The sequence below is a fragment of the Passer domesticus genome, chromosome 7 (genome assembly GCF_036417665.1).
Source record: "Passer domesticus isolate bPasDom1 chromosome 7, bPasDom1.hap1, whole genome shotgun sequence".
In the NCBI taxonomy this organism is placed as follows: domain Eukaryota; kingdom Metazoa; phylum Chordata; class Aves; order Passeriformes; family Passeridae; genus Passer; species Passer domesticus.
This window is the reverse complement of record NC_087480.1, coordinates 60,936,735-60,962,827: the sequence shown is the minus strand read 5'-3', so window position 1 is coordinate 60,962,827 and position 26,093 is coordinate 60,936,735. Positions and strand designations below refer to the sequence as shown.

The window sequence follows — 26,093 nt, the reverse complement described above, 5'->3', positions numbered from 1 at the left end:
GAAACTGTGCTTTAGTGATTTCTCTGAATGAGAAGAAATCAAGCCCAAGTTTCTTTTTCCCTCCCTTTTTTTGGGATTTTAATGCCTTTCCATCCATGTGGGTACCGGGAAGGGGGAGTGCAGTTTCTCTGAAAATCTTTAAGGATATTTTCTCCCCTGCCTTGCAGAAATCTCCAACCTGCTGGTGGCCACCAAGAAGGCCCAGGAGTGGCAGCCAGTGTATCCCATGGGGCAGCTGAGCTTCCACCGCATCCGCAAGGAGGAGATCGTGCAGGTGGGAGCCTGGGGGGCTGGCAGGGACCCCCAGAGCCTGGGCTTGGCATTTAGAGCTTGGAATTAAACCTGGATCTGACCTGAGACCTTGGCAAAGGCTCCCAGACTGAGGTGCCAGAAGTGAGAATGTGGAGTTATAAAATAAATGTGTATTTTTAAAGCAGAGACCTGTTAAGCTAAGTAAAGGAAAGTTTGGAGTTTTAGAGTTTAAGATACAGAAAAAATAAAAGAGTTACAAAGGTAACAATGAATTTAGAATGCAGCACTGTAGGTTTGTGCCATAACATGACTGGCTAAGAAAGCTTGCACTGGAGCCTGGGTCCATAAGACCAAATGTGTAAGGATTGGGTCAAAAGCATAAACATCCTTGGTGGCAGTGGTTTGTTGGTCAGTAAACCCTTACAAGGATTGTCACCAGAGGATTGTGACCTTCTGAGCCACGCAGTGAAGATGTGAGCCCAACTCACCCTTCCTGCCTGTGCAGAAGATAAGAAAAATAAACCCCATCATCTCAAGCAACCCAGAGGTCCCATCTCTAACTCAGTCAAAGTCCCCCCAGGTGAACTGGCTGTCCCCAGGAGTGTGGCTGTCCCTGAGCCCTGCAGGGGACCCCAAACCAGCCCTGCTGCCTGCCCTGCCCCTCCCAGCTCCCCTCAGCTGGAGCTTTATTTGGCTTTAAGCCTCTGCTTGCAGAATCCTGCTGTTTGTATGGCTTTGTGTGGACAAAGAAGAGCTCAGGAGTGATGCCTTTCACTAGAAATGAAATCAATATTTATATGTTTTCTAATGGAAAAGAGGAGTTTTAAGGTCATTTCTTGGGAGTCTTAAGAGTTGATTTGTTGTGGGTGTATTTTTAAAGCCTGACTTATCAGAGAAACAGAGGTTTAAGGGAATATTCTGCTTAAAAAAAGGTGAAGTATTCAAAAGCTCTGGGCAGTCAGAATCTGTGTTTAAGCCTCCCCAAATTTTCAAATTTCCCCCATGTTTGTGGTTATTTATTCAGGTCACCTGAATAAACCTCAACAAACACACAGGGGCATGAATACACTTAAATGAGATTTAATGTTGCCAAAAGAGCTCTTAAATCGTGCCCTGGGCTTTTTCTGTGAAATAAAAAGCTGTTGGGGGTATTTTAGTTACATCAGTACAGACAGAGATTGGGTTTGGGTTGGTGTGTTTACAGTCAGCATCCTGCAAAAATATCCCAAGGCAGGATGTTATTTTGGAGGAAATTGCTTCCCCAAACAAAGCCTTCCAGTGAAATATTACTTCCTCTCACTTTTGGAAACACATTAAAGATCACCTCAGCAGCACTTTGTGAATAAGAGCCCCAGCTGTTGTTTATTCTTTTGTTTAGTCTGGGAATGCTCAATCCCAGGGAACCTGTTGGGTGATGTGGAGGTGTAATATCCAAGGAATTCACACGGGGAGGATGCTCAGAGCTTGATGCCTCAGGGTTTGGGTTTTCTGTTTCCAGACTCTGAGCTGCTTTAGTGTGTGGGGCTGGGCTTCACACGAGGGGATGGGGAGCTCTGCACAGAGCAGGGACACAAAACAATTCCTGCTCCAGCTGGGCACCAAGGACAGATGATCCCAATCCCAGCCCAGGAGCACAAAGCCCGTGGGCTGCAGAGAGAAAAACAAGCAGGGTGGGACTGCAGGGGCTGCAGTGGGGTTGGCCACTGAACTGCAATGTGCACATGGAGCAGAGCTGAGCCCAGGGAGAGACCCCGGCAGCGCTCGTGCATTTTGGGGCCATTTGGGTTCATCCTGGGGGCAGCCCTGGCTGGGCTCTGCTGCTGCCCGAGGTGCATCCATGGAGGAGATCCTTGGAATCAGTCCCTGCTTTATTCTGGAGCCCTGTCCAGCCTCTCAATGCATCAATCTCACTGAAGCAAAAGCAGCTCCCTGGCACTGGGTTCTCACTGGAACAATTTCAGTCTGGAACCAGATCAGCCAGACAGAAAAAAGTGCAGATTCCAATAAATATTTGTGTAAATCTTGTTTCTTCCTGTCTGACAAATCCCTGCTGCTGTGTCTCAGGGAGAACACCTGGGAAGAGGGACCAGGACCCAGATTTACTCAGGGATGCTCAGCCTCAAGGATGATGAGAATGAAGGGTACCAGAATGAGAGAGAGATCCGAGTCCTGCTCAAAGTCCTGGACCCCAGCCACAGAGACATTTCCTTGGCAAGTTTTTTTCCTTTTGTGTGTCATTTCTTTGATATAATAAATAAAATATTAATTAATTTTGTTTTAGAAAATTATATAGTGATATGTAAGATAATGACATAAATTCTTATTACTAACATTTTTTAGTTACAAGTATAAAGAAACATCAGAGCGAAATAATACATGTAATAAAGAAGAAACAAATAGAAATTAGGAATTAACTAGATAATATACATAATAACACGTGAAAGGAGATAATTATCAAGTATTAAAGCACTGTATGTTATCTTGGAGTCTGTAGCAGTTGATAAATTGTAAATTAGTAGAGAATTGGAAGATTGTGTCTAAATAACAATTCTCTAAGTACTCTTTAAAAATAAATGTAGTTATTATATTCATACAGTTAAATTACTAAGCTAAAGTGACTTAAATATGATTTTGATGCAGAAAACACCTCGGTTTGTTATCAAATACCTTCTCTAGCTAGAACTAAAGCCTAACTTCATGGATGACCTTTGGAAGAGGGCAGGGAATGGGAAATGCTGAGGGCCCAGCCCGGGGCACGTCCCTGCCCTGCTGAGCCAGGGTGGCCTGTGCTGAGCCAGGGTGGCCTGTGCTGAGCCAGGGTGGCCTCCAGGGTGGCCTGTGCTGAGCCAGGGTGGCCTCCAGGGTGGCCTGTGCTGCTGGGTGGCCGCAGCTCAGGGGCTGCTGCTGATGTGCCCTGTCCCCTGTGCCCAGGCCTTCTTCGAGACAGCCAGCATGATGAGACAGGTGTCCCACAAGCACATCGTGCTCCTGCACGGCGTCTGCGTCCGCGACCTGGAGAGTGAGTGACGGCTGCCACCGGGGACAGGGACAGGGATGGCACCTGGGGGGGACACAGGGACAGGCATGGCACCTGGGGGGGACACAGGGACAGGGACAGGGATGGCACCCGGGGGGGAGAGGGACAGGGATGGCACCTGGAGGGGATGCAGGGACAGGGACAGGGATGGCACCTGGTGGGGACAGGGACAGGGATGGCACCCAGGGGACAGGGACAGGGATGGCACCTGGAGGGGACAGGGACAGGGATGGCACCCAGGGGACAGGGATAGGGCTGACATCTGGGGGACAGGAACAGGGATGGCACCTGGGAGAGACATGGGGACAGGGCTGGCATCTGGGGGACAGGAACAGGGATGGCACCCAGGGGGGATATGGGGACAGGGACAGGGCTGGCAGCTCCTGCCTCTGGTGCTTCCCAGGGTGGAGTTGGGACAGCAAAGCAGCTCTAAATAATTCTCCCAATAAATTTCCCTTTCCAACTCTGTGTTTGAGCCTTCCCTAAAGGCTGGGATGCCAGAGGGGCAGGGGAAATCTGAAATTTTACACCCTGGGGCAGGGGTGAAATTTACCCGATTAAATTTATTAGATTTCTTACAAATATACATTCATTTGTGTAAAATAAATGTATATTTGTAATATTTATACATATAAAGCATGTACACATTTATATGCATACATTTTTATGTTTATACATGTAAAATATGCACATAAAAAATATAAATGTATATAATACAGCTATATATGACTTTTTAAGCCAAGACAGTCCTAATGTTGTGGGGTGGGGACCAGAAGGAGAGCAAAGCTTTAAAAAATTAAAAGACAAATTAATGCCCAGCCTGAGCTCTCCCAGGCTCAGGAAAGGAATTTGAGTTAAACGTGGGTGTTAAACAGGGCCCTGCTGAAGGAATTTTGGTGCAAGAGCACAGGGGAGCACAGCAGCCTGTTGCTGATTTTTCTGAGCTGTTATGTGCATTAAAATTCCACCCTTGGAATGCCTGCTCCAGGTTTAATGTTCATGTACCACACAAAGCCCCTCAGCCTTTTAATCTGGACTCTGAGCACTGGAATAAACCTTGGGCAAGGTGAAATAAAATCATTTCCAACCATCTGGGCTGGGAGGTGGGAACACAAATTCAGCGACTCCAAACAATTCACTGCAGCTCTGACTTTCTGCACCTGCCTCTGCAGATATCATGGTTGAGGAGTTTGTTGAGTGTGGGCCTCTGGATCTGTTCATGCATAAGAAAAGTGAAGTTCTCACAACCCCGTGGAAATTCAAAGTGGCCAAACAACTTGCAAGTGCCCTGAGCTACCTGGTAAGAGACACCTTGGAAAGGCACTGGGGCCTAGCTGGGAATACATTTCCCCCCAGGAAAAGTGCTGGAGTGGGAACACTCTATCTCCCTGCTCCTCCTCTCCTTCTCTTCCTCCAGTTTCTTCCCAGGTGTAATTTTGGATTTCAGCTCAGAATATTTCAGAGATCCCCTGTGGTCTGGATATCCTGGAGCACTTGAAGAGCTCCAACTTCTTCCTGGGTGTAATTTTGGATTTCAGCTTGGAGCACTTTAGAGATCCCCTGTGGTGTGGATATCCTGGAGCACTCAGAGATGCCTCTCACTGTTCTTTCTCTGCTTTTCTGTAGGAGGACAAGGACTTGGTGCATGGCAATGTGTGCACCAAGAACATCCTGCTGGCCAGAGAGGGCATTGACACCGAGTACGGGCCCTTCATCAAGCTGAGTGACCCAGGCATCCCCATCACAGTGCTCTCCAGGCAAGGTATGGCCAGGATCTCGTCCTCAGGGAAAGGGAGGTTTATAGCAGCCACCACTGGCTCTGCCATAGCAGTAATCAGCTCTCGTGGGTCTGCAAATACCCAGTGGGTGTTCAGAGCATTCATTTCTCTTACAAAATGTTGTGTCCGGTGAGGTGAGACAGAAGGAATCTCAGATTGTGGATGGCTCCAGGCACGAGCCTGTGAAATCCTTCTGAAAACAGGAATTTGAGAATTGAGAAACGGGACAAATTCTGCAGCTGCAGTTTTTCAGACAAGAATAATTCAGCTTTTCCCTCCTGTGGTGTTCACTCCTGATTGTTTCACCCAGAGCGCGTCGAGCGCATCCCCTGGATTGCACCTGAGTGTGTTGAAGATTCCAAAAACCTCAGCATTGCTGCAGATAAGTGGAGTTTTGGTACAACCCTGTGGGAAATCTGCTATAATGGAGAAACTCCACTGAAGGACAAGACCTTAGCAGAGGTAAAGCTGTTACACAAACTTGGATCCATCCTCCTGGGCCCTTGAATTTTCCCCCTGTGTGCTGTCCCTCCATCCTTGTCCCCAGTCCCTCTGCAGCTCTCCTGGAGCCCCTCCAGGCCCTGCCAGGGGCTCTGAGCTCTCCCTGGAGCCTTCTCCTCTCCAGGTGAACAATCCCAGCTTTCCCAGCCTTTTCTAACCCCTGTGTCCCCTTAGAAGCTGAGTGAGATTCTCCCAAACGTCTCTTGTTGGTCTCCCAGGGGTCACTGCTGTGTTCACTGCAGGTTAAAGTTTAAAGCAGAGTCCCTCTTGCTGTGCCCTTGCTGCCTGTGGGCACAGGCCTGCAGGCTGGGAATGCCCATCCCAGCCCTGGAGCTGGGGCCTCCCAGGGCTGAGGAGCACCCAGGCTGTCCTTGGCAAACACTTCCTGCTGCAGAAATAACTGGGAAAACCTGGCAGGAAATGATTCAGTGAATTCAGCACCTTTGAAACACTTCATGGGTGTTAAGGGGTTGCTCCAGACCCAGCACAAGAGGAATTCTCTAAAGATCCAAGTTCCAGCTGAAAAGGGGAATTTCCTTGGCAAAGCTCACACTGAAATAAGGATTTAATGGTCACATCCTGTGATGTAGAATCCCAGAACTGCTCAGGTTAGGAAAGACCTCAGAGATCCTCGAGCGCAGCCATTGCCCAGCTCAGAACTGGGAGTCATGGAGGTTAAAATGCCTGGAATGTCTGTTTGCTCCCACAGAAGGAGAGGTTCTACGAGGGGCACTTTGTGCTGGCCACGCCGTCCTGCAAGGAGCTGGCAGACCTGATGAAGCAGTGCATGAACTACGACCCCCACCAGAGACCCTTCTTCAGGGCCATCATGAGGGACATCAACAAACTGGAGGAGCAGAGTAAGGCCAGGGACACCTGGGGGGGTCATGGAGGCCTGGGCTGGGAGGGACTTCAAGGGCTCCTCCTTCCCACCTCATGGAAGCTGAGGAGCTGCTCCAGGGTGGGAAGCTCATCAAGAGAAATCTGGGTGTGGGTGTGGGAGCAGATCCAGACTGGCTGAGGGGATGGAGAATTCCCTGTCAGAAAGCTGGTGGGATCTAAGGAGGGAAAGATGGGACAGTGGGAATGGAGCAAGGATGCCTTGGGGTGTCAGACCTTGCAGGAATCTGAGCTGGGATGTTTCCCCCCCAGATCCTGATATTGTCTCAGAGAAGAAACCTGTCACCGAGGTGGATCCCACCCTCTTTGAGAAGAGGTTCTTGAAAAGAATCCGGGATCTGGGGGAGGTAAGAGGAATGTCACCCCAGAACACAGCCAGTGCTCCTGGCTGTGCCACAGCCCCTGCTGTGTCACACAGACACCCAGATCAGTGCCTGGCTGTCCCCTGCTGTGTCACAGGCACCCAAATCAGTGCCTGGCTGTCCCCTGCTGTGTCACACACACACACACCCAAATCAGTGCCTGGCTGTCCCCTGCTGTGTCACACACACACCCAGATCAGTGCCTGGGTGTCACTGTCTGAACTTTGTCCTCAAGGATGCTCCTTTCTCTCCCACCCAGGGCCACTTTGGCAAGGTGGAGCTGTGCAGGTATGACCCAGAAGGTGACAACACCGGGGAGCAGGTGGCAGTGAAATCCCTGAAGCCGGAGAGCGGAGGGAATCACATCGCTGACCTCAAGAAGGAAATTGAAATCCTGAGGAATCTGTATCATGACAACATCGTCAAATACAAGGGGATTTGCACAGAAGATGGTAAATCCTGCAGAATATTAGAAAGTGTATGGGTTTTCCTTTAGGATTTATAAATGTCCTGCCTGGAGCAGGTTTTCCTGTGCATTGGCTCAGGGATGAATGATGGGAATGAGCCATGGGATGTTTAAAATGCTGCCAGTGCTCTGGGCTTGTGCAGAAGTTCTTGGTGTCCACAATGTGAGAAGGGTCTGCAAACCAAACATGCTCTGTTTTTTAGGAGGAAGTGGGATTAAGCTCATCATGGAATTCCTTCCCTCGGGGAGCCTGAAGGAGTATCTCCCACGGAACAAGAACAAGATCAATCTCAAGCAGCTGCTCAGATATGCAGTCCAGATCTGCAAGGTGAGCTGAGCCCCGAGCCTGCAGCTCCATCAGCTGGCTGAGGGGCATGGAGAACATCAGCAACAAACCCATTCCCCTTCTCTGTCCCCAAGGACCAGAATCCTAAAGCAATCTCTCCCACGCTTTGGGTGCCAGTGGCACAAGGATCAGCAGGGGAATAATGAGGAGGTTCCAAGTTGCAAAGTTTGCTGTGAAAAGTTGTTCCCGTGGAAGAGTTTGGAGGATCAGGAGGGAGGTGAAGTCTAAAGGGATGGAGATGAGCAGGCAGAGCATGGTCAGGCCATATAAAGCAGTAATTGGAGAAAAAGGGATTAAAGTATTGGAGGAGTAAAGGAAAAGGAAAGAAAAGGGTTCTTTTCTCCTCTCTTAGGGCATGGACTACCTGGGCTCCCGTCAGTACGTGCACCGTGACCTGGCAGCGAGAAACGTCCTGGTGGAGAGTGAGAACAGGGTGAAGATTGGGGACTTTGGGCTCACCAAGGCCATCGAGACGGATAAGGAATATTACACCGTCAAGGACGACCGCGACAGCCCCGTCTTCTGGTACAGCCCTGGGACAGGGACCCCCTGCTCCTGCACCCCCCACGGTTTTCATGTTTTTGTAAGAGGCCTAAGTAAAGATACACCACGGGAGCAAGGAAAAGGCACCTGGTGGACTGCACTCACTCTTGTGCTGTTTGTCTTCCTGCACTTCCTCCATTTCCCCACTGCTTTGGGTTTGGTCTCCTCACTGTGCACATCTTATTTCTTTTTAAGTTTCGTGCAAGGCCACACGAACGCAGCTGTGGCTCCCGAGTTGCTCGGGCTGCGTGTGAGCAGGGCTGGTCCCTGGGTGTGACGCTGTCCCCTCGTGTCCCCAGGTACGCCCCGGAGTGTTTGCTGCAGAGCAAGTTCTACATCGCCTCCGACGTGTGGTCCTTCGGGGTGACGCTCTACGAGCTCCTCACCTACTGTGACTCCGAGTCCAGCCCCATGGCAGTAAGTGGCTGGGACAGAAATGGCCGCCAGAGCTGCTTCAACCACATAATTAAAAAATTATTATTGTTTTTGGCAGCAAGAAGAGCAATCAGAGAATTGTGGGCTCATTTGGGGTGGGAGGGACCTTAATGCTCCTGTTGTCCCACCCCTTCCGTGGGGAGCACCTTCCTCCAGGATTGTCCTGGGAAACGCCCTGGGGCTTGGCCTTATGTTGGGGTGAGGGATTCCCAGGTGACCCCGCTGTCCCCACAGGAATTCCTGAAGATGATCGGCCCCACGCAGGGACAGATGACGGTGGCACGGCTCGTGAGGGTCCTGCAGGAGGACAAGCGGCTGCCACGGCCACCCAGCTGTCCTGAGGAGGTGAGGAGGGGTGGGGATGGATGGATGGATGGATGGATGGATGGATGGATGATGGATGGATGGATGGATGGATGATGGATGGATGATGGATGGATGATGGATGGATGATGGATGGATGATGGATGGATGAGGAAGGAAGGTCCATCCCTCTGTCCCTGACACGGATTCAGCCCCAGAGGGATCACACTTCCCTGGTTCCACAGGCCTGACGACTCAGGTAGGAAAACCTTCAGGAGTGCTGGGAAAAGGCACTGCCAAGGTTTTCAAGGGTTGTTTTAAGGTGGTTTTTGATATTAACATTCCCAAGTCCGTGGTGTCCCTTCAGAGGGAGCAAGGACCTGCTGTAGTACCTGGATCCATGAACATTCCTTGGGATCCTTGGGATTTTGGCAGTTCCTGGGGTGCAGCCCCCCAGGTGGAGCAGCTGTGTGTGTTCCAACCTGAACTGCCCAAAGCTCAGGCCCTGCTGACCCTGCCCAACAGCTCAGGTGTTTCTGGTCACTCAGGGACACTCTGCTCCATTGTTTTTACTGCAAAACCCAAAGAAATGTTTCATCCCTTTCAAAATATCCCTGTTCCTGCTGCCAGGTGGATCAGCTGATGAGGAAGTGCTGGATCTTCAAACACGACGAACGCACCACCTTCCACAACCTGATCCAAGGATTTGAAACCATTATGAGTAAAATGTAATTACTTTTTTTTAAATCCTGTCAGGACTTTAAATGCCCAGCAAACTATCTATGCCCAAGGCTATTCTTTTTTTTTTTTTTTTTACTCCTGTAATTTGTACTCTGGCTGGGCTGTTGTGGTTATAAAGGATTCTTTTGCCAACAGATGGAAGAGTTGGCTTCAAAGAATTTAAAAGGTTTGGGCAAAACGAGCTCCAGCTCCCTTAGCTGCTGTTCTTGCAGGGCAGTTTTATCCTGCTCTGCTTCTGGCTGTGCCACAAGTGCAATTGCCCTGATGTGAGCTGGGGAAATCCACTGCATTTCTCAGCTCAAACCTCAGCCAGTGGCTGCAAGAGAGCTCAATTAATAATTTCCAAGTCGTCTGACAAAATATCCTTCACATGCACTTAAATCCTAGTAGCAAACAAAACAACTTTGGCATAAAAATACACGGGAAGCAAAATTTTCAGCTCTTTTTGAACCCACCAGGCCCAGTCCTGAGCTCTTACAGGTATGAAAAAAAAAGTGTTCAAAGACACCACCCCGGAGTGCGAGGGGTGGGCACAGCTGTGCATTTCAGTGAGAAGCCCAGTTCTGGGATAAATAATTTGCTTTTCCTACCTGCACACCCACACTCTTCCCCTGGCGCTCCCAGCCTGGGTGAAAGTGCATCCCTGGAGCTGAGGGAGGGGCAGGGAAGGAATTCCTGGAGCTGGGAAGGAAGGCAGTCCATGGCCAGAATCTGGAGAGGAGCACCCCAGAGGAACAAGGCCCGAGCACCCAGGGGTGCCCAGGGACTGGGAACCCCACCAACCATTTTTTAAAGAACATTTTGACTGGAACCTTCTGCTGCCATCATTTTTCCTATCGCACCTGGAGTTGGAAAAAGCTCTGAAGAGATCCTCAAGTTTTGGCAATAATAGAAAGAGGTCTATATATATATAAATATATATAAATATATATAAAAAGTGGTTATTATGAGCTCCAAGGAGGTCAGATTTATTTTTACAGTGTTATTGTTTCTGTATGTCACTTAGGAAGCTGAATTTAATCTGTAAGCACTTTGTTACTCTTTATACAAACAAGTCTAATAAATTTTTTTTTCTCCATGTGCCTCCTTTTTTCATCATCAATTAAACAGAGTTTTTTAAACTGAATTTCCATAGGAATGGTGTTTTTTTAAACCTTTTCCTACCTTACCTGATTAAAGGAGTGCAGGGCTGTTTTCCTCACACAAAAAAATCCACTTGAAATAAGTACCAACAATTTATTTTCATTGAAAAGTGTAACAAGTTGAGAAAGTTGCATATACAAACAGTTGAAACAAAATATTACAAGTGAATTTATCAATACATACAGGCAGAATCCCAGCCAAGCTCCTGGCTCCTGTTTGTGGAGCAGTTCCAGCAGCTGAGGGAAGAGGGATTTTCATTGGGATTTTTTTAAGCTTTGAAAATGTGGATCCTGGTCACATCCCAAAGCTTGAAAGGCAAAAGTTTAAGACTTTTAATTTTAAAAAATCGGTATTGAAAAATGGCTTCAGTGTTCTCTAGCAAAGAAAAGGGAGGAGGAGGTGGCTCCTGGCCCCAGTGAACTCCATCCAAAGGGAATTGCAGCAGGATTCCAAGGGGGCAGAGCCTTGGAATGAGGGCTGGCTCCTCATGGACCTGTCACTGAGGGCAAAAGGAAGGACTGCTGATCTCCAGCTCCAAGGGCAGAAGAGAACAACTCGAGGCAGAGCTGATAATAAGCTAAAAATACAAAAAGTCTTAAAAAAAAAAGGAAAATACACTCAAAAAGTGGGGTGGCCCAGGAAGAGCTGTCCACACCTGTGGAAGGAGGATGCTGCCTCACACTGGGAATGATTTCCTCCATGGGAAGCTGTGCATTCTCAGCCTAAACACAAAGTCATTCCACTGTCCAAGGAGCAGCTCTCCAAACCCCAGGGAGTATCCAAGGCAGCACAGGACAGCACCTCCCTCTGAACAGGCATTTACTGAGAACATCAGCGAGGCTCTGGGACTCCATTTGGTATCGCTCCATTCCAGGATTAAGGAGAAATATTAAAAATTGAAAGGCTGTAAATGCAGAGCTCTTAATCCTGGAAAAAGGAAAGCTGGAAAGAAAACCCCACATTCTTCTGAGTTAAAAAAATACAAAATAATTACTATCAAGACTTCCTCTTTGAACTTCCTCAGCTGAGGACTGGAGAAAGGATCAGCTTGCTTTCCTCTGGGTTTTTATTGCTTTCAGCTGGAGCTGCCCCAGCTCCCCAAGTCCCTGTGCTCCGTCCCACAGGTGACAAAGCCAACGCTGCCCCTCCTCTCCGAGTGACAGCAGCCACCACCTCTGTCACCTCTGTCCTTGGCCGTGTGGGGACAGAGCTGGCTCCTCTGGGGACACTCACCCGCGCGGCAGGAGCTCCTTGTGGGAGTTAAGGCAGCGATAAATCCAGAGGGATTCCTGCGGCTCCGTCCTGCATCAGTACACGCGCTTCTTCTTCAGCGAGGACTCGGAGTGGCGAGCCGGGAACTCGGCGGGGCCGGGCTCGGGGGACGCCACGAGGTACGAGGAGCTGCGCTTCGGGGCCACCTGCGGGGGGACAGCGGCAGCTGAGCCTGGCCGCGCTGGGACTCGGGGCTTTGGGCTGCACTTCAACGTTCGTTACTTTTTATTTATGGTCTTGCCAGGTTTTTAGTAGTTTATTTTAATAAACTAAAAATGGAGTTGTATTTTTTTCTTTATAAGGTTTTTAAGGATAAATTAAGAAATACTTAAATTATTTTTAACTTAATAACTATCTGTGTCTTGCAATGTAGGCTTTTTATCTAATTACACAATATTATTTAAACTTACGAAGAAGGACTAATTTTCGCCCTAAAATTCTATCTTGCTTTATATATATTACTACATTCTAAAACTTTAAGCTAAGTTTTCTACTATGTGATATCACACACTTCTATTCAATCTCCACACCCACAATCCCAGTTCTGTCATTCCATTCTGGAATCCTTCTCCACAGCCTCAGGTCAGTGCAGTGCTCTCCTGGGGGTCAGAGCCTGTCTCTGAAATCCTCAATAATTTGGCTTCCAACAAGACAGGACAGTGCCACTCGAGCCACGAGCCCTGAGGAGCACTCCAGGCTGGGCATTCCCAGTGAAGTGATGCCAGACCTGGCTCCTTCACCTCTGCAGCCCAGGGTTTGTGCCCTTTCCCTAAAAACCCCACTGATAAATGGATCAGCCCCAGCACAGCTGTGGTGCAGCCTCATTCCACAGCACCTGGATAAAATCCCGTGGGATAATGGATTTTATCCTTGGTGATGGCCTGCAGCTGATGCAGACACCTCCAGCCTTTAGGGTGAGGCCCCTTTCACTGCTCCTGCAGAGCTGAAGGGTTCAACAGCCCTGGCCCAGCTCCCACCCCAAGGCAGGGCTGGAAAATGAATTTTCCAGCTGTGCCAAGCAGGTCTGGGCAGGCTGTCAGGCCCTGCCTTTCCAAGGAGTGAGGGATGGATGCAGCAGCAATGGATCTTTAATTGGAATTTCAAACCCCTGAGCTCTCACTCAGCCCTGAGGGGCCCAGAGCGGGGCTCCTGTGAGGGCACAGCTGCTCCAAGGCTCCCCCAGGGCTCCCTGGCTTCCCCTTCCCCTTGGAAAAGCCCTTCCCAGCAGCTCTCCAAGCACCCTGTGCTGCTCACATCCACAACTCAAACTGCTGCTGCCCAGGCCACTTTCATCCTGGGGGCACCTCCACCTCAAACACAGAATTGTTTGAGGAGACTTCAGTTCTCCCCTGTCCTGTGACAGCCACGGGGATGTCACCCGTGCCCTGTGTCCCTCCACCAGGTCCTGGCTCACTGATGCTTCACACAAACCCCCAACCCTGCTCCTCCTGAGCCTCTGAAACAGCAGCATTAAAAAAAGCCCCAAAAAAGAGGATTCAAAGGAGCTGCAGGGCCCTGCAAGCACAGCCACACAAGCACGCTCTGAACTGCCAGAGCCTCTTCATGGGGACTCAGCTGCAATTCCAGCAGTTTGGAGCAAACGGTGCTGCTGTGCCCGTGCCAAGGCACTGACCCTGCTCCTCCTGCCTTTTATGGCTCCTGGCATTAACAGCACCACCCCAGGAACCTCTCTGAGATAAACTGGGAGGTGCTGCCTGGCTCAAACCCCACTCTCTGCTTCTGCTGCCATTCCATCATTTCCAGCCATGTCAGAGCCCTGGGAATCTGCAAACTCCATTTTTTCATGTCCCAGCCCATGGCCAGGCTTTGCCCATCTTCACCCCAACCCATGTCAGAGCCAGCTCTAGCCAGGAGTCAGAACTGCTGGAGTTAAAAGAAATGCCTTCACAACCCCCACAGAACAGCAGAGTGATGCCAGGCTAGGGCAGGACTGAAGGCACAGCACTGAATGCTGTGATGCAAGGGCCAGGCCCCTCACCCTCCATCCACAAACCCAGGAGCAATGGGATTTACCTGCAGCACAGGGACAGAGTTCCTCAGGAGTGCTAAATCCTAACCACACTCCATGAACTGGCCCTCACTGTTTCCAAACCCATTTATTATGTTTATTATTATTATTATAACTCAGTGTCCACTGGAGCAGCAGCAAAGGAAGCTTTGCTCAGTGAGTCTGGCTGAAGCAGGCTGCAGCTGACACCTGCTGTAATTCCAAATAAAAGCCAGCATTTCAATATTTTTTTGGTAATAAATGAAAATCAATTATTTTCCAATAGATTTTATTGGAATAAATTCCAATTAAAGTTTTATCCCCCCAGGATCCAGTGAAGGGGCTGTTGGTAACCTGGATGCTGCCCCAGACCAGGTAAATCTGCAGATACTCCAAGAACTGTTTTAGAAACACACAGAAAAAATAGTGTATTCTACAAATTAGGCAGGTAAAAATGTTTCGATTTATCCTGTGCTTTTTAATTTGCTTTCCAGGAAATTCTGAGCTGCCCTCTCCACTTCAGAGATTCTATCCCAATACAAACCATCTGCAAGTCAGGCAAACACCAATTTAAATCCAGTGTCACCCTCCTCCTCCCTTCCTGCTTTATTTGCCTCCTTCCAGGCATTTTTGCACACCCTTATCTCTCCAAGAAGCTCCCAAAAACCCAGCCTGGCTCTGCCCATGGGCTCTGGGGCACTGAGGAGCTGATCCCGGGGCTGGAGGGCTCTGCAGGGCCATGGAGCTGGCCCAGGCTGCTCTCACACTCCAGGAGTTGTGTGGAGCAGGGATGCAGAGGGAAAGCTCCACTCGGGGGCAGCAGCAGGCAGCAGAAGCGTCCACAGGCACTGCTCCTGCTCCTCCTCCTCTCACCTGCTTTAAGGGATTTGCTGGGGGAGGCTGCAAGCCCGGCTGGGGTCCCTGCGCTCCGCTCAGAAAGGAAGGCACCACCTGCAGGCAGGTGCTGTAGCTTGGGAAAGATCCACCTGCAGATTCCTGAATCCAGGAGGGGATCCATGAAGCAGAAGGAGAAAAGGTTTAAGAATTCTTTTTTCTTTTTGGTATTGTGATGAGCTCTCAGCAGGTATGGAATACCTGAGTCACAAGAGGTGCAACTCACAGCAGCTCAGGTGTGCAGCAATTCCTGGAGCAAAATGTGGGATTGGGATGATGCTTTAGTTTGTGTAATTCCTTTCAAAAGTGTCTTTCTCCTTGCTCACAAAAACCTCAGCTTGGGCAAGAAACAGCCCTTCAATGCTGGGAAACTCAGCACTGGGAAGTGCCATTAATGGAGTGCTGCTTCCTGGTGGGAGCATTTTAATGCACTGCTGAGCATTCCAGGTGGTTTTGGGTGGTGGGATTGGAGACCGGGGTGTTTGGGTGTGACTCTGGGGGTGCAGTGCCCATGCAGTGCCTTCTCCAGCCCCTCATTCCTGTGCCAACACACAAAGCAGGTGTCCAAAAGCTGATGGGAGCAACAGCCAGTGGAGACAGCAAGAAAATGGAATTATTTCTCACCTCAGAGGTTTCATTTTCCAAGCCATCCACCCTGGCCTGGGCAGAGTGATGTGCCTGAGCATAATGCTGGTACCAGGGCTGGACAGCCTCCTACAGAGGAGCAGAAATCCTCTCCCATGCCTGCCTACAATTCTCACAACCCACAGCTCTCCAAGAAGCATCAAAACACCTTCAGCCCCCGTGGTGAAGCTCAAATCACACAGTTAAAATTAAACACACAGGAGGCACCTCTGGCCTGGCAGTGAGGCAAGGACAACAATTCCTGTTATGGGAACACCTCCAGGGCTGGGGCAGCCACGGCTTCTCTGGCACCCCCACCCTCCCAGGGATATCCCTTCCCAATCTCCCATCCATGCCTGCCCTCTGGCAGTGGGAGCCATCCCCTGTGTCCTGTCCCTCCAGGCCTTGTCCCAGGTTCCTCTGCAGCTCTCCTGGAGCCCCTGCAGGCACCAGACCTGATCCAAGGGGTGTGACTGTTACAGTTTTACAGACTCAGGATGGTTAATGCAAACATGGCAATGCTCTCTGGCAGTGGCCCGTGGCTCAGAGCTCTGCAGCACCTCCTGGCCAGGCTCTGATCAGCACATGGGGCACACGGGGAGCACATCCTGTGCACTGAGAGCAGCTGGCAAACATCCCCCAGCTGTGCAGCAGAGCAGCCTGAGCTCCCTTCCCTGGGATCCAGCCAAACTTCAGGACTGAAAAACTTCTAGGGAAGGCAAAGAGAAAACCCCCCTGGTTTTGAAGGCAGACAAAGCCAAGGCAGAGGGGCTGAGAAGTCATTTTTTAGTGAGTGCCCACAGTTCAGGCTCTCAAGAAATAATTTTTTCAAGGCTGTGATTTCAGCAGGGAATGTTCTTTGTGCTAACTCTGCTCTGAACACTGAAATGATCAGATAAAGTGTCAGTGCAGAGGCTCAGGAAGAACACCCAGAGAAAACAAGGAGCAGCTCTGGGAGAACCCCAGGGGACAGCAGGCTGTGGGATTCCTACCTGTGGGTACTCCCCAGGCTGCTGGGAATAACTGAAATAATTTTCCATTGCATGTTGTGGTGCAGTTCCCTGAGACACAGCAGCATCCACGACACTGTTTGCAAGGCTGCTCTGCTGTGGAGGACTGGAGGCTTTGCTGGCAATTGCTGCTGGGAACACAAAGAACACAGTTTGGATAAACACCTGGCTTGTAAAAAACACACTCATTAGGTTCTATTCCAGGATTAAACTGCCCCAAATTAATCAGTGCTACTAATAATTGAAAGGCTTCTAGAAGTTTGTGAGCCTCTGAAAATCCACCCCTGTTTAAATAAATTACTTTGCAGTTTTGAGACACACTACAAGATTTCCTTGAGGATAAATGGTCACTGCATTTACCAGGCAAACAGGATAAATATTTGTGGAAATCTGCAATGAAATCCACGGAATGTTTGCTTACCTGGCAGACAGATACCAGGCAAAACACTTGCCAAATTCAAGTAGGGGTTGGTGCTCAGCCGAATTTCTTTTGGGGGCTCCCCAAGCAGAGAAGTCTGTTTTTTCAAGGGAGTCTGAAAAAGGGACAGGGCAGTTTGCATTAAACTCATATAAAATGGATCAGAAATAAGGTTAAGTGGCCCAGCAGGGTCTTGGAAAAAGCTTAGTTCTATGAAAAAAACCCTTTTGAAATGCAGCTTCTGAAATAAAGTGAAACTTTTAAAGTCAATCCTTCAAAAGTTCCATTTTATTTCAGCAATCTGGACACACATTTGCACTTTTTTCTTCCAAACAGTTTTTGTAGGAATGTTTCTCTTCAGACTGCAAGTTCCTAAAGGATATTACAAAACAAACAAACAAAAGAAAACCTTTTATATGCAAGTGAAGGAATAATAATCACTCGAGCAATTCCAGATGCAGGGAGTGAACATTAAGTACATGGCCAAGACAAAATCAACTCTTTTCATTTGGAGACACAAGGAAATAAAGGCCAAATGTTAGGAAAATCATGAACTAAGCCCATGTTTCCCCAAAATGCTGAAGTACTGATGTATATTAAAATTATTTATTATTTTGTAATATAATTATATATTATGTAGAATTATTACTATAAATTATTTTAGATTTACATATAAAAAAGGTAAATTTTCTTAAGGGCAGGAAAACAAATTCTAAAAGAATGAGACCACTTAAATCCCATTCCATCATACTCTCACACATCACCTTCAAGGGAACAAAGAATATTTATAAAACTGTTAATTAAAAGTGGAAAATTTATATAGACACACACAAGAGCACCTGGAAACCCACAGCCCCCCAACCACCAGAACTGATGAATCACGAAATTCAACCCCAAGTTCAATTTTTGCCCTGTGGAAGAGACAGTGCCCTGAGCTAAATTTCATTGGGAAGGGAAGGGAAGGGAAGGGAAGGGAAGGGAAGGGAAGGGAAGGGAAGGGAAGGGAAGGGAAGGGAAGGGAAGGGAAGGGAAGGGAAGGGAAGGGAAGGGAAGGGAAGGGAAGGGAAGGGAAGGGAAGGGAAGGGAAGGGAAGGGAAGGGAAGGGAAGGGAAGGGAAGGGAAGGGAAGGGAAGGGAAGGGAAGGGAAGGGAAGGGAAGGGAAGGGAAGGGAAGGGAAGGGAAGGGAAGGGAAGGGAAGGGAAGGCCAGGGAAGGCCAGGGAAGGCCAGGGAAGGCCAGGGAAGGCCAGGGAAGGCCAGGGAAGGCCAGGGAAGGCCAGGGAAGGGAAGGCCAGGGAAGGGAAGGCCAGGGAAGGGAAGGCCAGGGAAGGGAAGGCCAGGGAAGGGAAGGCCAGGGAAGGGAAGGCCAGGGAAGGGAAGGCCAGGGAAGGGAAGGCCAGGGAAGGGAAGGCCAGGGAAGGGAAGGCCAGGGAAGGGAAGGCCAGGGAAGGGAAGGCCAGGGAAGGGAAGGCCAGGGAAGGGAAGGCCAGGGAAGGGAAGGCCAGGGAAGGGAAGGCCAGGGAAGGGAAGGCCAGGGAAGGGAAGGCCAGGGAAGGGAAGGCCAGGGAAGGGAAGGCCAGGGAAGGGAAGGCCAGGGAAGGGAAGGGAAGGCCAGGGAAGGGAAGGCCAGGGAAGGCCAGGGAAGGGAAGGCCAGGGAAGGGAAGGGAAGGCCAGGGAAGGGAAGGCCAGGGAAGGGAAGGCCAGGGAAGGGAAGGGAAGGCCAGGGAAGGGAAGGCCAGGGAAGGGAAGGCCAGGGAAGGGAAGGCCAGGGAAGGGAAGGCCAGGGAAGGGAAGGCCAGGGAAGGGAAGGGAAGGCCAGGGAAGGGAAGGCCAGGGAAGGCCAGGGAAGGGAAGGCCAGGGAAGGGAAGGGAAGGCCAGGGAAGGGAAGGCCAGGGAAGGGAAGGCCAGGGAAGGGAAGGGAAGGCCAGGGAAGGGAAGGCCAGGGAAGGGAAGGCCAGGGAAGGGAAGGGAAGGCCAGGGAAGGCCAGGGAAGGGAAGGCCAGGGAAGGGAAGGCCAGGGAAGGGAAGGCCAGGGAAGGGAAGGCCAGGGAAGGGAAGGCCAGGGAAGGGAAGGCCAGGGAAGGGAAGGCCAGGGAAGGCCAGGGAAGGGAAGGCCAGGGAAGGGAAGGGAAGGCCAGGGAAGGGAAGGCCAGGGAAGGGAAGGGAAGGCCAGGGAAGGCCAGGGAAGGGAAGGCCAGGGAAGGGAAGGCCAGGGAAGGGAAGGGAAGGCCAGGGAAGGGAAGGCCAGGGAAGGGAAGGCCAGGGAAGGGAAGGCCAGGGAAGGGAAGGGAAGGCCAGGGAAGGGAAGGCCAGGGAAGGCCAGGGAAGGGAAGGCCAGGGAAGGGAAGGGAAGGCCAGGGAAGGGAAGGCCAGGGAAGGGAAGGCCAGGGAAGGGAAGGCCAGGGAAGGGAAGGCTGCAGGCTGCTTACCGGCAGGCTGGGGTCGCAGCCCTTGGGCTGGCCGGCCGCTTTGCAGGCTGCAGCCCGCAGGGCCCCGGCGGCCAGGCCGGGCACGGCCGGGGGGAAGGGCGGCGCTCCCGGCACCGCCTCGCCCTTGTCCCCGGCGGCGGTGGGCCCGGGAAGAGCTTGTCCAACAATGTGCTGATTCGGGAAGAATGGCAGCATGCCCATCCCTGCTGCTGCTGCTGCTGCTGGAATGGGAGCTGGGTTAGATGCTGCAGCCAGCCATAAATGGAGAAACGTTGCTGTTAGATGGGATTTGTTGCAGAGGGTTTGCTCGTGGGGTTAATGAGGGTGGAGGAGAGCAATTCCACATCTGCTGCACTGCACTGTGTTCCTTCCCCATCCCACAGGCAAACAACTCAATTTCAAGCTGATTCAATAAAACTCTGACTTTTCTAAACATTCCCTGTGATAACTTTCTTAGTGCTTCCTGACATTTTCAAAAAAAAACTGGGAACAACATCCTGGAGGATGCTGGATGGGAGCACAGGGGGAAACCCCACCTCAGCTGGCACTGGGAACAATTCTTTCCACTGAAGAGCAGGAAAGTTTCTCCAAAATGAAAGCCTGGGTATTTGGAGGAGCTTTCTGCCCTCCCCTGGATGCCTTCTCCTTGCCCCTGGTCACTGCCATGGCTCAGAGCATGGAACACAGGGAGCAGGGGAGGAAACAGGATCAGAAAATCCTGGAATGGTTTGGGTGGGGAGGGACCTTAAGGATCATCCATTCCCATGGCAGGGACACTTTCCACTGTCCCAGGGTGCTCCAGCCTGGCCTTGGGCACTGCCAGGGATGCAGGGCCTGCCCACCCTCCCAGGGAACAATTCCCAATTCCCAATATCCCATCTAAACCCCCCTTTCCAGCTTCCAGCCATTCCCTGTGTGCTGTCCCTCCATCCTTGTCCCCAGTCCCTCTGCAGCTCTCCTGGAGCCCCTCCAGGCCCTGCCAGGGGCTCTGAGCTCTCCCTGGATCCTTCTCCTCTCCAGGGGAACACTCCCAGTACCCAGCTGATCTGTCCTCATAAATACTGAGGGCATCAGTGGCACAGAAATTTGCATTCCAAACTGACACATGCAACAGGCTGGCTGTTAAAACTCATTTCTTAATAAAATGAAGGCAAAGAGCAAATTTGTGGTGCCTCTGCAGCAACTCCCATTTACCTACTTTGAAAACCCCACAAAATGTCACCTCTAAACAAAAGCATATTCCAAGTGTACCAAAAAAAGGCAGTAACTGAGCTAGCAGAGTATTGAACAAGCTGCTTTTGTTACACAGGGACACAGTCAGGTGCATGAAGTGAAGCTGGGCCTGTCTACTGATTTGGGGTGAAATGAAATGCCATTTACACTTGAGAGCTTCTCCTCGTGCTGCCAGGCCTGAGTTCACTGCTGGCATCACCCCTATGCCCAGCACTGTCTGCAGGAGCATTGTTGGAGGCTCTCCCAGCAAACCTGGTTTCTAAAAGGAAGAAGAGAAAACTGTGTAAATGATTAAAATAATCTGCTCATAGCTACTTTTTACAGCTTCCACATTCCCAACCCCTGCAGCTCCACTGAAGTGTTCAAGGCTCACAGAAGCACGAGAAGGGAACTCACAGATCAGGGGCACCTGATGCTACACTGATTTATTTCAGGAATGAGGAGAGCTCAGAGAGGCAGAGCTGAGGAGGGCCTTACACTGTTTGCCTGCATGTTCTCCATCTTCAGGAGCTGCTGCTGGGCCAGGGGCAGGTGAGCAGGGCTCTGCAGCAGCAGGCTGGAGGTGCTCCCCAGAACTGAGCTCTGAGAAAGGATTAAAACAAGGGTTAGTTGGCAGCCAGGGAGAAACACCTGCACACAGCACTGCTTGATGAAATTAAAGATTTTCAGTTAAGACAGCAAAGGGAAATAATTTCCTCCACAGAACTGATTTTGTTTCAGAGAAATACCCAGATATGTTTCCCCCCACAACAATCTACATGAAATCCTACTCCAGAGGCATTAAAAGCTGACAAATCACAGATTTGTGATTTATAGACTTGCCTGCAGATTGGCAGGTCTATAAAATATTCACATTGTTCATTCAGAATATTCTGGATCAGTTTGCCACCAGACCTGAACCACTGAATTAATACCTTTGGGGCACCCTCTTCAGACTCTGCCACTGGTATATTCAACATGATGAGCTCTGGCCAGCTCTGAGGCTTAAAATAAACTCTAAAAGACATCATGATTTATGCTACAGGCCTGGAAGTGCCTGGCACCATCATCTGCCAGTAAAATGCAGGTTGTTCTATAGGTTGTTGTACAAAAACACTGGGATCATGCCAAGCACACCCCTCTTTATTGTTTTTTATCACCAAACCCAGGGAATGAAGGGTGCAGAGCACCTCCCAAGTATTTCCAAGCCTTGGCTGTGTCTGGGTGGCAGGCTTAAATTCCTTAGGGAAAAACCCTTTATGACTGAAATATGATCTTCTGGACTCAGAAATGTGCTTTTCCAAACAAAGATGGGCCATATCTAGATTAGTTATGCATCTATTTCAATTGTCTCAGTGATTTCCAGGAGAAATTATGCAGGGCTGCATATTGTCACCAGTGCCAGGGGCTGCTCCTTCTAAACTTGGCTCCAGCAACAAAGCAAAGTGGTTCAATTGCAAAACTTTCAGAAATAAAAGAGTGGAAAAATCAGCTTGGTCAGAATCCTCAGAGGAAAGGCTCTGGATTAATCAAGATGTAATAAATTGCTGGATGACTGAGGAAAACATCCCTGAGAAAGCTGAAAATGCATTATTTTGGAGCAGGATAATTTATAACTAAGAGAAATAAAGAGAAACGAGTTGAAAATCAGGCTACCTTGACTTGAAAAATTACTGGGTGAATAACCTTCAAATCCTCTCTGTTGAATCCTTTTAAAATCATTATTTTAAAATATTTATTCTCATTCTGTTACTTCACAAAGGCCTGAATATAAAATAGAAACCTAAGACATGCATGGAGCTAAACCAGAGTGAGTGGGGAGGGGTTTCAGGGACAACAGTGAATTTCAAAATAAACAAATAAATAAACAAACCAGTGACCTGCTTCTCTGGCTTTAGAGAATACCCCAAAACAAATCAACCCAGGAGAGAAAAATTTGTCTTATAGAAGATATTTGGATCATCAAATCCTTCTAGAATTCAGGTTTGGAGCACATGAAATGACAGGAAGCTCCCAGGAAGAGAAGGAGATGAGACTTTTACATCTCTGGACAGACAAAACACGGAGTTGTTTGGCTGCAGCTCTCCCAAGCCAAAATCCACTGGAAAAACCTCTGGATCATCATCAATCCCACTGCTAATTGTGGAAAACATCCCTGGCTCCAGCTGGGAGCACCAAACACTCCCACTGCCTTCCAAGGAAGCACAGGCTGAAGAGAGGGCAGCAGGAACTTGAACAGACCAACTGAAAATGCCATTTCAGTTAAAAAAAAATCAACAAAGAATTATATATTTTTTTATATGGGGCAAAATTAAGCAGAATTTATTAAAAATTAATGTATTCACCTACCAGTATTTAGAAAAAAAACCCAAAAACCTCAATATACTTAACACAGGGAATATTCCTGCATTTTAGCTGTGTCTTTTTAAAGATCTGTATTTGCCAAAAGAACTGCAGGAACAATTGATGCTGAAGGGGATTTTATTTTTAAAATGGGAATTCCTGAAACATCAGCAATAATAAGGCCAAGTGATCGACTCCAGTCCCTGGTAGGTATTTGTGTAAATCCCTACCATGAATATTTAATTCAATTTTTGGCTCCTGGCAGAGCTGGAGAAACCCTGAGAGCAGCTCAGCTCAAGGCAGAGATTCTGGCTGTGGGTGCATTTTCTTTCTCAGTTTCTAACAAACCCATCCCAAAGATCCTTCCCATCTTCTCTCAGGAATTCTGGTGCCCATCTGGAATTACAGCAGAACTCAGGGGGTTTATCAGTAAGAAGCACCATCTGTAAATCTCTAATTTTTTATGGCACATTTGGGTCCCTGCAAGCTTGAAAATGAAGCTAAGGCTGCTGAACTCATTGGTTTGAATCAGATAAACCCATAAAGCCTCTCCAGGAGTGTGGATGAGCTGCTGCAAGGGAAAGGGATGTGCCAGGCCCCTTGAGAGCTCATTTCAAGAAGATTTTTCTGCCAGTAATGACAAGTTTTGTCTACACTGGCAGGTTTTAAGTCCAAAATGTAGGTAAAATAACTCCATTCTGGATAGTTAGCACTGCCTGCTCCCCCATCTCATAACTTTGCTTAGAGCTCCAACAAGAACACTTAATTTAAATGTAATTCCTTCAAACTTTAGGACCTCTCACGTTAAGTTCTCTCCAAATCCCTCTTTCAATGACAGATTATTTTGTCACATACCTGATGAACTTTATTCAGCTGCAAAAAAGGTGGCCCAACTGCTGAATTTATGAGGTGAGGTAAACCTGCAGATGCTCCAAGAACTGCTTAAGAAACACACAAAAAAGTCGTGTATTTTACAAATTAGGCAAGTAAAAGTCTTCAGAATTATCCTGTATTTTTAAATTTGTTTTCCAGAAAATTTTCAAGGGTACAAAGGTCACTGTAAGGCAACGAGAGACTCGTTTAGGTTGGGAGAGGCTATGAAACCTTTTGGTGTAGAAGTACCAGAATGTGAGAGCTCCTCCACACCTGAGAGTTTCACTCCTGAGCTGATTGCAGGCCTCAGCTTTATCTGAAGTGCTTTAAATTGAGATTTAGCTCAAGTGTTTCTGCCCTGAAGTGGTCACTTCACACCCATTTCTGGCTTTCTTTGTCACCACACTCTCAGCTCTCTCCCACTTGATCTCCTCATCACCTGCTCCTGTCTGAGCACTTTCACTGTTTGAAATGTGATTAATTAGGGTTTATGTTTATTCACATCCTAATTAGAACACAGAAATGTTTCTGGAATAAATATTCTGCACAGCTGTGGCAGCAGCCAAAAGACTAAAGATTTACATTGGCAAGAGGAGAAAGACTCAGGCTGCAAAACTGAGATCTAAAATCAGATTTAAGTGTAGCCAAGTCTTGCCAAAGACATCTCTTTCTAAACCCATTTCTAATATGAATATTCAGAGCCCAGAGTTCATACAAGGGAATTTGTAGGAACACTGAATTTTACCCACACACAAGAGTGCAGCAAAGCACCTCTTGCTTTTGCTCTCCTAAAAGGTTTGAAATCACCTTCTCAAACACACTGCAACAGTGTCTGCAGAGATTTTAAACATTATTTCTGCTTAATTGCTCTGCAAAAGCCTTGCAGCACTAAGAACAGGGTTTGGTCTTGCATTATTTTAGAGCAGCTTACCAGGTTTAACAGCGTGGCCACGCAGCTGGGGCTGCAGCAGCATCTGCAGCATTGCTGGATTATTAAAACTTTTCATGATCTGCACTGGATTTGGCTCTGGAAGCAAGCCTTTCCTATTGTTCCTCATCTCCAGTGAAGAGAGAAAAAGTGTTAGAAGCAGGAAAAAGCAATGGATACATTTAAATCCCTCAAACTCCAACGGCAATGTACACATTTCATCTGACAAAAACCCATTTCCTGCTTTTTTCCCCTCAAATGAAACACCTAACAAACTACTCCAACAAAATTTCAAGCACATTTCTTTTTTTTTCCCCTTAAATCCAGAGTTATCAGCACAGGAGAATAAGCAATGTTGCCATGAGCACGGTATCTTGTAACAGACTTCTCATCTCTTTATTACAGAGATGTGGCCTGAGCAGGCTGAAGAGAGGGAACTCTTCTGCCTCTCCTTGTAACACTCATCACATCCAATTTTCTAGGAAATAATTTGGTAAGACATGTGGGTGTAAAAAGCTTTCTTCTACCTCGAGCATGAGATGAACCTATTTCTTGAAATGTATCTTAAAGCTGACAAATTCTTGCTTCTCTGTTTTAAACCAAGTTTTAGCTCGTCCAGTGACTCATTCCCAGTCACTTTTGTTTTGAGCTGCAATGATTTCTCTTACAGGAGATTACATTTAATAAATCCCAGAGCTATGTGGGTGCAACTTTGTGGTATTTTATGGATATTTATTAATCTTCTTCCTGGCCATCTTTGCCTAGGAAGGAGCCTGAACAGGGCAGATGATACAGAATTCCAGAATGGTTTGGGTTGGTTAAAGCCCTTTACCGTGGGCAGGGATCCAACAGCACTGATCCCATGGAATCACAGAATTCCAGAATGGTTTGGGTTGGTTAAAGCCCTTTACCCTGGGCAGGGATCCAACAGCACTGATCCCATGGAATCAGAGAATTCAGAATGGTTTGGGTTGGTTAAAGCCCGTTACCCTGGGCAGGGATCCAACAGCACTGATCCCATGCAATCACAGAATTCCAGAATGGTTTGGGTTGGTTAAAGCCCTTTACCGTGGGCAGGGATCCAACAGCACTGATCCCATGGAATCACAGAATTCCAGAATGGTTTGGGTTGGTTAAAGCCCTTTACCCTGGGCAGGGATCCAACAGCACTGATCCCATGGAATCAGAGAATTCCAGAATGGTTTGGGTTGGTTAACGCCCTTTACCCTGGGCAGTGATCCAACAGCACTGATCCCATGGAATCACAGAATTCCA

General features: G+C 48.7%; 2 protein-coding genes across 12 annotated transcripts in view; one reads left to right on the top strand and one right to left on the bottom strand.

Annotated features, from left to right (window-relative positions):
• Positions 1-10,742, top strand: part of JAK1 (Janus kinase 1) — a 52,087-nt gene extending 41,345 nt beyond the window's left edge. For all 3 annotated transcript variants that reach the window (XM_064429141.1, XM_064429139.1, XM_064429140.1), the window contains exons 12-25: positions 168-274; positions 2,317-2,463; positions 3,184-3,271; positions 4,462-4,589; positions 4,916-5,051; positions 5,378-5,529; positions 6,278-6,428; positions 6,721-6,815; positions 7,090-7,282; positions 7,500-7,624; positions 7,995-8,167; positions 8,485-8,602; positions 8,855-8,965; positions 9,554-10,742. In XM_064429141.1, coding sequence (XP_064285211.1) covers positions 168-274; positions 2,317-2,463; positions 3,184-3,271; positions 4,462-4,589; positions 4,916-5,051; positions 5,378-5,529; positions 6,278-6,428; positions 6,721-6,815; positions 7,090-7,282; positions 7,500-7,624; positions 7,995-8,167; positions 8,485-8,602; positions 8,855-8,965; positions 9,554-9,655 — 1,826 coding nt within the window. In that variant the 3' untranslated portion in view covers positions 9,656-10,742. The remainder of the gene's footprint in view (positions 1-167; positions 275-2,316; positions 2,464-3,183; positions 3,272-4,461; positions 4,590-4,915; positions 5,052-5,377; positions 5,530-6,277; positions 6,429-6,720; positions 6,816-7,089; positions 7,283-7,499; positions 7,625-7,994; positions 8,168-8,484; positions 8,603-8,854; positions 8,966-9,553) is intronic.
• Positions 10,743-10,886: 144 nt separating this feature from the next.
• RAVER2 (ribonucleoprotein, PTB binding 2) overlaps positions 10,887-26,093 on the bottom strand; it is a 39,544-nt gene continuing 24,337 nt past the window's right edge. For 3 of the 9 annotated variants that reach the window (XM_064429145.1, XM_064429142.1, XM_064429149.1), the window contains 8 exons: positions 24,822-24,948; positions 23,873-23,958; positions 21,173-21,277; positions 20,843-20,954; positions 19,463-19,707; positions 17,037-17,148; positions 16,598-16,746; positions 10,887-12,225 (listed from right to left, as the gene is read on the bottom strand). In XM_064429145.1, the coding sequence (XP_064285215.1) occupies positions 12,115-12,225; positions 16,598-16,746; positions 17,037-17,148; positions 19,463-19,707; positions 20,843-20,954; positions 21,173-21,277; positions 23,873-23,958; positions 24,822-24,948 (1,047 nt within the window). In that variant the 3' untranslated portion in view covers positions 10,887-12,114. The remainder of the gene's footprint in view (positions 12,226-16,597; positions 16,747-17,036; positions 17,149-19,462; positions 19,708-20,842; positions 20,955-21,172; positions 21,278-23,872; positions 23,959-24,821; positions 24,949-26,093) is intronic. The other 6 variants (XM_064429148.1, XM_064429146.1, XM_064429144.1 and 3 more) reach the window with 6 other exon arrangements.